This window comes from Acipenser ruthenus, chromosome 25, assembly GCF_902713425.1.
Source record: "Acipenser ruthenus chromosome 25, fAciRut3.2 maternal haplotype, whole genome shotgun sequence".
Taxonomy (NCBI): Eukaryota; Metazoa; Chordata; class Actinopteri; order Acipenseriformes; family Acipenseridae; genus Acipenser; species Acipenser ruthenus.
Window position 1 is genome coordinate 18,809,597 of NC_081213.1, and position 12,864 is coordinate 18,822,460.

The 12,864-nt window shown below is 37.6% G+C and overlaps 1 protein-coding gene across 1 annotated transcript in view; it reads right to left on the reverse strand.

Moving 5' to 3' along the window:
* The window catches only part of LOC117412606 (glutamate receptor-interacting protein 2-like), an 89,064-nt gene extending 78,917 nt beyond the window's left edge, over window positions 1–10,147 (reverse strand). The window contains exon 1 of the mRNA XM_058999610.1: window positions 10,078–10,147. Coding sequence (XP_058855593.1) covers window positions 10,078–10,132 — 55 coding nt within the window. The 5' untranslated portion in view covers window positions 10,133–10,147. The remainder of the gene's footprint in view (window positions 1–10,077) is intronic.
* Window positions 10,148–12,864: the final 2,717 nt, after the last annotated feature.

Below are 12,864 nucleotides of genomic sequence, written 5' to 3' on the forward strand. Positions count from 1 at the left end.
TTCCAGTCTGTCATTTGACAATGCTCTGCATATACTCCACACATACATAAGTGTATTGTATATATACAGGAAGTAGGAATAATATACATATATTATGCCTCCCTATATACAGTATGTATATTTTATAGGGTGATTTTCTATCTGATTTAAGCTATGTGAAAAAAGAAATGTCAGATGGCTGCATCACATTAGTATCAGGATCTCCAATATTTATGAATCTATTTCAATTTATCAAATCTAACATGGTATACCCCACTTTTATATATAAAATAGGTAATATCCATGAAACTAGTTTTGACCCACTTGACTATGTCAGTTTTCTAGTTAGAAACACAATGGGGCGTACAGTTTGCAACTCTACTATTGCTTTTGAAATCTCTCAATCACAATTGAGGGTTATCACTTTAGGCTATGGAAGACAATAGTCAAATAAATAAAATTTAAAAAAAAAACAGAAGTATTATACCATCATTTTTGTATTAAACATTATAGCAAGAAAAACAAATATACCATGTAGGTCACAATGTTTAAAAGACTATGTCCATTCATAAAACATAATATTTGAACCAGCTACCGGCAAGGCTCAGTGGGATTAAAGCTGACAGTGGAGAATGGATTGACAAACCGTTAAACTGACAGAATACATGGACTGTTACAATGCATACTGAAATGGATACAATTGCAAACCAGGGCTGAACAGCAAATTAGGAGCATTGGTCTCAATACTGACAATGGCCACCATGAGGAGCCAGAGAAGCCAGGAGAGATATGTGACCATTCCTCAATGATTACCAATTCTAATATGTTTACTTTATAACAAATTTGCTGCAAAGAAATTCCTAGTGATTCACCATTTTTTAAAATTTTTCCTGATCAGCATTTTGTGCAGTCTTTTTGAACGCCTGGTGTAAGCTCCTGAGCGAATTCTTTAAGAACTGCCCACTGACTGCAAAGATTCATCAAAATTGGCTGTTCTCTTGCATATGCAAAAATGAAGGACAGACTGACAGACAGGTGACTTCATATATCCCTAGATGTTAATGGTCCCAATAACATGTAACAAAAAATGTCCTTACCAAATGTCATCAAAATTGAATAACTGTTTCTCAAAATACTATACATTTAAAATTGACATAAAGTCAAACAGATTCCACATATCCCCAGTTTCTGATACCTTCAACAACTTGTGGTGCCTTTTATTACAATTGGATATCCACCACTATATCCCCATTGGCAGGGATACACTATAATAGATTAGTAGTAACAGATTAGTCAGTCATGGAGCTGAAACTATAATATTTCACAAGTAGTCATTAGATACTCACTATCTCCCATTTAGGTAATGGTCCTTGTGATTGCTAAATCTGAAGCCTAAATCTGAAAACAGTAGAACTTAAGGGAGATTGTATCTTCCTCAGCAGTTCATTGCCTGCATCAAGCTGGCCCTAAAAGACATAATTACAGCCCTGTCACTTCAACCTTTTTGTTACTGGACACAAAGACAGAAAGGGAATATAATTTAAAAGTGATGCTTTGATGATATGAACAAAGAGCCCATCGTAACTCATTTAAAATGCCATAACCGGCCTGCAGTAAATCAGCAGGATGTAAATCTCAGCAGAAACAAGAGCTGATATCATTTCCATTTTCTCGAGAGCGCAGATTCAATAATTCATTACAAAAGCAACCGTGTGTTAACAGCAGCGAAATCCAAGCAATTAAAAAGTCCAACAGGGTCTGGTACCCAGCGCAAAGCAGGGCATTTTGAATTGCTTTACTTAACTTGTTTATTATTCATGTTCTGACCCTTTTCAGCATTAGTACGGGTTGGCCAGCCTTCTACAAGAAAATAACAGCATCTGAGGGATGAGGAAGAACTTATTGCTGAATATGTATTTGATCCCGTCTACATTTTCAGATTATTTCATTTCTTAGCTGTTTAATATCCTGTTGTATGTGTTCTCAATTGTTCTCTGTTGTTGTTTTTGCTTTATTCACTATTTGCTTTCTAACTATTTAAAAAAAAAAACAGTTTCTCAAAAGACTCCTCAAAGCTGACAGAGAGGAAGTGATGGGAGGAAGTCTATTAGCATTGCACTGAGGACTGAAGCTCATAGGTGAAGCACTGGACTGTGTAACACGGATATGCTTCCCCACATTCATGCCCCTCTAATGAACTACTACTGTTCAGATACAGAGTAAACACCCCTTTTCTCTCTCCCCTTCTCTCTCTAACCTAAGCAACCATGGAACTATTTAACTTCTGGGGAGCAGCTACAATACTTCCCACTGTGGGGCATATTCATAAAGTATTAATGTGCCAGTAAATGCATAGGACCTCAAGTAATGTTGTATTATTATGGCCCTTCATGTTTTGCAACAGATCTATAAATAAGTCATTGCTAATCATCATGTATATCACACAGCTGATTTCATAAAGAATACCAGCCTTCTTAATGGGAAGCAGTAACTCTGAATATAAACTACAAAAGGGATGCTACAGAAAATGTTCCTGTTAACCGCATTCAAACAAAAAAGCCCACAGGAGGAATACACATACAACCCACCAATCTATGCAGTTCACCAAAAACAATGAGACACGCAAGAGACAGTCCAAAGATGAAAGCAGATACATACAAAATCAGTAGAGAAAAGAAAAACTGATAAGAAGCCTACTCATTTCGGTATATTAAACAATTCACGTTCAATGTGTCATTTCAAGAAAAAAAATTATAAAAAAGCTAAACATTACGGTCTTAAATTAAACAAAAAAAGTAATTAAAGAAAACATGCAGCTCACTAATTGCTGCCGATTAAATCTTTCACCACAAAATAGGATGAGCTGTAAAAAGGTGATAGTTACAAAACAAAAGAAAATCAAGACACATTATAATATGTAAAAAAAAAAAATTTGAATTTACTTTGTCAAGGCTACAACCACAATGCTTCTTAAAGCCACAGCGGTCCTTTCCTACAGGACGAAGTCACTCTTTGTTCCCCTAGTGGTCGTGGGGGTAATTAAACATCAAAAACATACACAGTAGATGCCGCTTATTAACAACCTCTCAGTTCCCAGCAAAAATATGTCATTAACCGAAAGTTACCAATAAGCGAAAGGCACCCGTTTTCAAGTGCATTTATATGGAATGATATATACTGTAGTTGTACAAATATGGCACTGAAATACATGCGTTTTAAATGTTACAGTGTTAAAAAATGAACATGAGAACAACAAACTGTTTATATAGAACTGTTTACTTCACACATGTGTAAAACAAAAAAAGGAGTAGGCTTAAATAGTACTACACAACGATGTACAATTGTCCTTACAATGAGTAAAGCAAACATAAAAAATATGTGGTGTACTTAAAATCAATACTAAAGAACACAATTTTAAAATAAGAAATTGTCCAACGTTGTCTGCTTTTTATAATGTACCACCTCCCACTGTAAATTTCTCAATTTTGCGTGCAGCTTCGTAGCCAGTTTGAAAGCCACGATTCAGCCTCAGTCCACCAGAAATACGCAGTTGTGAAGTCAGTGTGTTATAAAAGCTGCATGAAGTATGTGCATAAATCATGCAAGTGCGCTCTGTAGCACTAGAAACTAGTAATAATGTCAATAAGTGGCGTGCAGTTGCTAATATCAGAATTCCATTAACATTAAAGTCTATGGGACGGCATATACTGTATATTTTTTATAACTAGATGTAGTGTTTAGTGTTGAGTAAGACAGTGACGAAAATGCAGTCATGTATTTTTTTGGTAGATGCTACTACTAAATAAGATGGCGCATGCAACTGGAAATAAGAGCTTACACTGTTTCAGAAGTTTGATGTTAAAGTTTATTTGTAACCTTCTGTGTGGTTCAGGAGGCAGGCGCATGGGCTCCTCCCCTGTTTAAACCCCAAGTCACGCCCTTATTCTCTGTCTTGCTTTTTCGTTTCCTCCATCCAATATACCGCTCCACCTCTGCAACGGTCTCCCTCTGGGGGGCAAGTGAAGCTCATTCCCCAACCTTAGAGGCTGAGCCGTGCTGGCCTTGTCCTCCACCAGGACGGTTCTTCGTGAGCCAGGGAGACCCTGTCATCTTTTCTAAGTCACAAAGCACTTTTTTCCTATTTCAAATCCTGAGGTTCCATGCAACCCTTGCTCCTGTCCTTTGAATAGTCAAGTGTGTTATTATTATTATTATTATTATTATTATTATTTACTCCATTGTATCTACTAGATAACAGTTGCTGTATAAGCAGCAGTTTTATGTTTATTATATGATTTAATATTTCATTTAATATATAAGAAACAGTGTTTTTCCTTCATGTAAGAACTGTAAGTGCATTATTTAATTTAGTTACAAAAAAACTGCAGTGTGCAGGAAATGGCAGTTGTATCTACACATGCACAAGGAGAAATGTATTATGCATAATCATTAAAAATTGAAAATATAGACTTTCAGCTTATAGTTGGTGTGAGGTGATCACTCATTCATTCAGAAGTGTCTGCATGTGAAATTGTGGACTTGCCCTAAGCCAAATGTTCCAGGAACATCTACACATAAACCTAATCCTTATTTTACAATGTTACTTCAAACCTTTACCTTAATCCTTGCCTTGAAGTCACTATAAGCTTGCTAAATTGCTGTTCAGTCAGGACGACTGAAATATTATTCTCTGTACAACAGATGCTAATCAAAGGGGGGATGCTCCTGAAGCAATCAGTAAAACTAATCTACAACCTGCAGAGTCCGGGGGTATTCTGTGTGAAATTGAAGATGCACAGTACGCTAATTGTTCATGTACTTATTTACGATTTATAAGGAGTTCCCAGATTTTAAAATTAACTTGTACTGTTAATCTTGTATTGTATTCAAATTCTGCCTATATTTTTTGGAACCAGCACATTGCAGACGTATAGTCTAACAGAATTAATATGTGTATGAACCATATACTGTACGTACCTTCTAATAAAAGGCATGTGTCATTCAGCATACATGGTGGCTCATTTCAAGAACTAACATTTCTAACATGCACTGGGATTCACATCTTTACATTAGAAAGTTCTTAGACATCCTCTTTGAAACAAGGACTATGCTTCCATTATTTTTAACGATAGCCAAGTGGATGCATAATAGATGTTAAAGTCATGGAAACGATCATTTATGTCCCTGTTTCCTGAAAAATAATGCTTTAAAAATGACAGATTTGGGATGTATGTCAGGGATTCATTTTCTGTGAAGGCTATCCATATTAACAAAGTGAGTGCAGGAGTACAATGCTTGATTATACAACTGGACAATGCTTTTATTATATTAAAAAAAAACTTAGAATTACAGTTTGTATGAAGAAAGCTAAATAGTATACACTTAAATCAGAAACATATAATAAATATGAACAAGGACTGGGGAACTAATAACAAAAACAACATCATTTATTTTATAGAGCACCCTTCAGAGAGCTGTACAATTAAAAAAACATGCTCAAACAGTGGCACTGGAAGTTTACATGAAATGTATAGGCCCATTCTCCACAAGGACTAAATTATAGATAGAAGCATTGGAATCCAGCATATCAATCTGTAATTATTCTGTTCCATTTCCCAAGAAAATCATATATACCATGTCAATTAAATTGGAGATATCTCCGTTAGTTATTGCTTCTTTTTTTTAAACTGTCTAAATGATAAAGATTCTCAATATTTATTATGCTCAAAAATAATGCAACTCTTTGCTCAAGATATTTTCCATTTAACCAAAATAATTGTACCATGTACATGATATTTACATATTTTTAGAAACTCCATTTATGAATTGTAAATAGTAATAGTTTCCCTTTCTCTAAATGCAAGGCCAATAAAATATAAATATTACAATTTCTTCAGCTCTTATATTACTCAAGGAAACCATAGCAATGAAACAAAAAAAAAATCCTAATCTTATTTTTGTTCAAAAAGGAATACATTGGTGTGGGGCCACGACAAACTAATAGTTTACTGTATATATTTTTTCAACAATAAATGTGCCATTCAAACTTTTATTAATGTCTCTGTGTTTCTATAACTTTAAAACTGACATACTGTAAGGGGATGGGCTAAAGGTGGATAAGAGTTAAATTGATCAAGGTCATCTGATATTTAATCCTTATATTTCCCATGCAGTGGTTAGTCGTGGTTTGATTTACATCCTGTAATAAGTTGTTTTAGTGTAAATGTATCTGATAAAAATATCTATTTCCCATGTTGCAAATTGCTATGCTCGAACAGCTAATGTAAATTCCACTCAGAACGTTCTCAAGGATAACCTGTTTGAAGCAAATTAGGTCTGAATCAATAGGATGGTAATTGAAACATAAAATTCAAATGGCAAACACTGTACTGAGACGAGAACTACTCAGCAGCCATCTTAGAAAATATAAAAATATATACTGTTTTTATAGTACACGTAAGAGAATATATAAGTTCAAGATGTAAGTTAGTGTGCCCATTTATTTTTTCTCCCCAACTTAGAATATCCAGTTATGTTCCCTCACTGCTCCGCATAACAGGTCAGTGCGTGTCCTCTGATCCCACGACCATGTCAATAGCCTCTTTACACCCAAGCGGATGTCAGTGAGCTGCCAGCAACTGGAGGACAAAAGCCAAGCCCTGCACCTGTGTGCTTTGAGCTCACTGGGCACCTGATCAGTAGGGTCCACGGTAGCACGTTGAGAAGAAACAGTCCCTGACAATTTTTCCATCCTTACCTGCGGGAGAGTCAACGTGATGCTCCCTGTAGAATCCCCAAGGAACTTCACACAGCCAGGACGCAAACCTGCGCTCCACTGACCGTATGACTCACCCTGCACACCATGTGATTGTGTCTTTACCAGATGAGTTACTCAGGGACCTAAGGTATAAATTTCAACCACATTTTCACACATCCTGTATTATTTTACTTTTCCAACTGTATTTTCAGTTTGGCACAGATGAAGCTCATTTACATGTATCCTACCACAACGCTATAGTTTTGATGGTAATCTTTGGTATTTCCTCCTCACACATTTCCTGTATTACAGGTAGTATGCCCCCTAATTCCTAGAAGTATGTGCAACATAGAAAGTGAATATATGGCTGACAGAAGAGTGCCCCATACTGGTCCAGCAACACCAGCTGATCTTCTATAAAAGTTCCCCAACTTATCTCCTGAGTACCCTGGACTGTTTGGCCTGACACTTAATTCCTATGGTTAAAAGGAAGTCGGTCATTTAGAAAGGGGGCGGAGCTTCGGTGCATTAACTCATCGACCTGGAAGGGAAATGATGTGGCAGCTGCCGATTGGCATAAATAGAGGACGAAGCGACGTAATCTGTTCCTTCGTTTTGGTTAGAGAACAACCTGGAAGGACCTGTGTTTTGTGTGGAGAAAATCGTGCGTGTTTTGTTTGTTTATTGTCGTGTCGGAATAATACTGTTTGTGATTATTTAGACGGCTAAACACGATCCAGGAGCCGTCGTAAAGGCCAGCACAAACCTGGACAACACTGCACTTTGTTTGTACTAAAGTACTGTATTTTCACCACGAGCACTAGAGCACGCACTGTGGACGGCTGTTTGTGTTTGTGTATGTCTTACATGTGGGTGAATTAAATGGGACAGTTATTATTTCGGGGCCAACCCGCAGATTACAAATAAAGCAATACATCCCGCTGTATTGCTTCTCATTGACATTGTTATTATTTGCTGTTTTTCGACATCAGGCATTTGGATTACAAAATACAACCATTAAACAACATTGCACCTGGATTATAATTGTCTGTCTGTTTATTGATCACCTGCACACTGTTAACCACTTTGCCACATATAGTTTCAGACATAAAAGCAAAAAGATAAAATGGCAGCAACTGTATTAAAATAACAATCTAATGCCACCTGATAGCTCCAACTTACGAACACATCTGCCATCCTGACTTCGGTTCTACAAAGCAGCCCCTGAAGACGCCTCCTGGAGGCTCTGCTGTTTGTGCCGGCACTTGTTTCTCAGGGGGATTGCCGCATTTCCACGTGCTAAAGATTAGTATTAAAGAAAAGGGACTGCTTGATAAAACCATTAGCTGTCAATGTCATTTATATGGCCTGTGTCACTTCAAAAGCCATCTATCATTTCTGCTGTTTATTAAAAAGCGATGAAAGCACTTCGGAATACGCACATACTTCGAAAGGCATAAATCAACGCGTGTGACAACAATATGAAATATAGATTACATTTCCCCATCCCCCAAGTTTTTACATTCCAGTACAAGTCTGGAAACAATTATTTACAATGACTAATACACTATTTATACGTTTTCAGTGTGGTACCAGTGCAGTCTATTGACATGCAACATGTATCATAGTTTGCATCAGTAAGCATCAAACTGCACATGGTATTTTATAATGTTTACTCTGTCAAGGTGTACATGTAGATGCATTTAGATCAATGTACAGTAGTGTAGGACAGATGTGTTAGATTGGGGTGAAACACATAACGACATGCCCATTTTAAAATTCTATGATTACTGTACATGTTTGAATGCAGTGATATACTGACTGAACTCTAATTGGGGCCACTTTTAATTTGCATTTCATTATAAATGCATCCTTTGAAGCCAAGCCAATGTGTTACAATGATGTAAATATGTTGCACTAGAAGTGTTTTGCAGCAGAAACTAAGAACCAATACATATTTTTCTGAGATACTCTACAGCCGAGGGTTTTAGAGAGAAAGGTAATTTTCTGAGCCAGGACAAGGTAGCCATATGGTCTGAAACCCTTAGTAACAATTGCATTTCCTCAATCAGTTTTATTGATAGCTGTGCAAGACCTGCACTGATACCAATTGCATGACATTTCTACATTTTAACAACAACACAATTTAAATCATGTTTAACTTGAAAAGAATGGGTTAATAATGAATTAGGACCTCAAATGAATAGTATTATTTATTTGTATTAAATAATACAATTACATATGCTCTTAAAATAAAGATACAGCCATAAGTTTGTGAAGTCATAGCTATACATACTTCTCAAAACATGGGTCTCTTTTTTGTACTTTTATAATAAAGATAAATGCAAACCATCCAAAATGTAAAATACCACTATTTAATTCCCCAAACTGAAACCTCTGATGACATCATTAAAAATACTGTATACCAATCCTGCCATAAGACTCAAAACCAAAAGAGAAAGTAAATATTGACTTTACTCTGAGATAATATGTACTACATGTATGATTTGAAAATGAAAGTTTTCGGTAACTGCAGTATATTGTGAGCAATTTTACAATAGATGAGACGTATTTAAAGGTCGCTGTATGTGTGGAAGAATTCTTGCCGGTGTCAGACAGTCTGTTTCTGTTGCTGACACATTGATCTACTTATGCATTTTACCTTAGCATGTAATATTGAAAGTTTCAAGTTGTGTAAGAATGACTTTAGCTGATATCATAGTGTTGGGTGGGGGGTAATACCATTCTTATAGCACATTTGCACCATGTCAATCAATGACATACTTACACACTAACATCGTTTAAAAACATCAAATGCATCTATTCTGTGCTTTCAAGTTTTCATGAATATTTAAAAGCATTGTCTTGAAAGACAGCATGCTTAGCAATACAAGAGTAGTGAAAGCACCACAGACTACCTTAGACTGATGTAAATGTTTGACTTAATGCGTTTCGTGACAGCCATTTCTTCTTTTAGGGAATTGCTTCTGCAATATGTAATCTTTTTTTTTTTTTATGTCACCTTAAAAGGAAAAAAAAGGTGTTTTTTTTCATATTTAAAACAATAAAGCACATTTTATTTGTAAAATGTCTTTTTCTCTCTACCTGTCCATCCATCCAAAACTTTCCATAGATACAGACTTAAGAAATAGATTGGAACTAGGACATTTTAAAAGGACACCTTTCTTACATTACAGTCATAGACACATCTCATGAACTAATAGGTACAGTAACCCTGAACAAACTCCAGCCCCATGCTGTCTTTCAGCTCTGCCCTGAACCCCATTTGTAATGCCTTTTGGGGTGGCCTTTAATGAAGAAACCTGTACAGCACACAGTACCTTTAGTCCGATGCTTGATGACCCCCAGACGGCACTTCAACGACACAGTAAACATCTCCTCCTTCTCACAGTCTCATTATAAAAATCCGGAACTCAGTCACATGGCACTGAGCAGCACCTCACGCAAGCTAATTGCACAGCACAGAGTTGTTGTTGTTGTTTGTTTTTTTTTTAAATCAAATCCCTGTGTCCCCAGCAGGGAGAAGTTCAATGTTTCAGGTGACGAATGAGAATGAATAAGAGCCAGATACAGCCAACAAGAAACACAATGAGTGTGTGAGAGAGAGAGAGAGAGAGAGAGAGAGAGAGAGAGAGAGAGAGAGAGAGAGAGAGAGAGAGAGAGATCTTCCTGCTCAGGACTGCTTCGTATCTGAGTGCTTCTTCTCATTTCTTTCAATCAGCACAGGAATACTAATCAATATTTATAAGCCTCCATCCCTCTTTCTTTCTACTGCTCCATACAGCAGAGCACTGAGGAGTTCTGTGGGATTTTAGACAGTCTAATTAATCATTTTGGTGCACTTTAGCGCTCTTTCTTAATAACGTCTCAAAGCCTATAATAGCAGGCAGCTCCCTCTATTCCATCCAAAACTCAAAAGAAATCCAGAAGAAAGGGGAATTGACAATTTATTTTATCCTTATCCTGGTGTTAGGCCACTCTTACAATTATTATTATAATACTCAGACTTATGTGAAAATTTGTTCTGGTGCACATGCATAGGACACCAGAGAAACAATAAAGAAACTGCGAGGGAGCTACAACTGTATTGACACAATACTTCCTTGGCATTGATTTATTTATAGGTTGTTTTTGGTGTAACACACACTAAACAGTTGTGTTGTATTTTACTGTTATTTCTTACAAACACTTTTCAAAAATGTTAATCTATGAAGTATCAGTCTGAAATAATAAGAGCTTTTCTTCTACTGAGGGACTGGGTGCACTGAGTGGCCAGCACCATCCCCTGCACTTGTAATGCTGTAGATTAGGGCTGAGCCTGAACCCAATTTTGATTCTACAATTAATAAGACGTGATTCAAATATTAGGATAATATTATACGATCTGAAAAAAAACATGTTAATTCTATTGCTTTACAGAAACTGTACATAAACCTAAGCAGTCAGAATGAACGAATTGGGAAGCTCTCATTTGCCATGCCACACCAAATTAAATGCAGCATCTTATGAGCTCTACGATCAACTTTTCTGTAAGGGTTTAATGTACAGTATATATTTTCTTACATGATTTATTACAACATTACAAAACGATTATAAATATTTGTTTCAACACACTTCCTGTTCAGTTCTAGTTTACTTTAGTTTACCAAGACCACACATACATATAATATTCCTGGACAGTAGGGCCTTGATACACAAAAAGTAGGGATACTACAAGTTCCACCTTCAGTTCACGGGACGGGAGCCAGGCTACCTGTAGTGATGTCGCCTGACTTCTCAGAGGGCCGCCCACCGTTAGGACCAAGCCCTCGGCAGGACGAGGTCCGCATCGTAGTGAGGTCACTGCTGCAGATTATGACAGGGTTGCGTCGTGATGTGGCTAACTCCATGGCTGGGTGCCCGGCACCCTCAGGGACATAGAGTTAGTAAAGATTGAAAACATATAAGAGAAAACATAAACTGTTTGCGAAGGCCAAACATATAGAAGAGGGTCCCCGCCGTTTGGGGGACCCGACACACAGGCGAGGTCTCCACCGTTTGGGAGATCCGACATATGAAAGAGGGGTCCCCCTCGTTTTGGGGGCCCTGCACATAAATAGAGGCTTGAAAACCTGAAAGGAAGAAAGAAAATTGATCTCTGGTTCCTTAAGAGATGCCCTCGATGAATTGACCAAAGCTGGGGCGGAGATGTACCCCCAGAGAACCTGAAACAAGAAGATTGCCTTGTGTTATGAAGGAAGAGCTCTTTCCGCAAGGTTAGCTAGAATAAGCTTAGATCCTCGGATTACGAGGGGAGCGATAGCGCATGAGATGCTAAAGGGTTCGGTTTGGCCGGGAGTCCCCTCTGACTCACGGAGAACCTCTCTCGGTAGGTATTGGAAGCTTTAAAAAGGTCGAGGAAGTGCGACTCATTAACCCACCAAAGGATGGACCCCTGGCTCCCTGCTAAAGATTCCTATGAGTGCAGACAAACAAAAGAACTGCCCAATGCGTATACAACAAATAAAGAAAGAAAACATTTAACACAACAAAGAAGGTTAGTAAATGACTCCCTGCTAACTATGTGAAGATGTTCCACTCAGGAGGTGGCCCAGTCGGAAGGGTTGTCCCTACTCCGGACATACTAGCAATAGACTGTTGTGTAGAAGATATCTCAAATGGGGAAAAACATATGTATGATTCAACTGCTGATGAGGTCCAGCGCACAATATTTTTAATTAGATGCTGGTTAATCTTTGCTCTTGCTGCTGATGTGGCTGCCCCGATTCTGAATGAATGAGGAGTATAGAATTGCGGGGGAAGTCCTGCTCTGGAAACCAACGTGGACAGATGAGATGTGAACCAATGTCTAGATATAACAGTCTGGCTTGAATCGATGAACAGGGGTCAGAATTGGAAATAGGTTTGCGTTCTGCGATATATTTCTGCATGGAAGCATATGGGCATATAGGAGTCCATTTTTGATAGCTGAATCAATTGACCTTGCCGAAGCTGATCTGTTTTGGAAATGCGCAGAAGAGGATAAAGTGGGAATCTAAGATGAGTGTGAGATCACTGCAGGGAATACCCAGCATAGGAAAGCTGGAAATAGAAGGAACTGCATATTC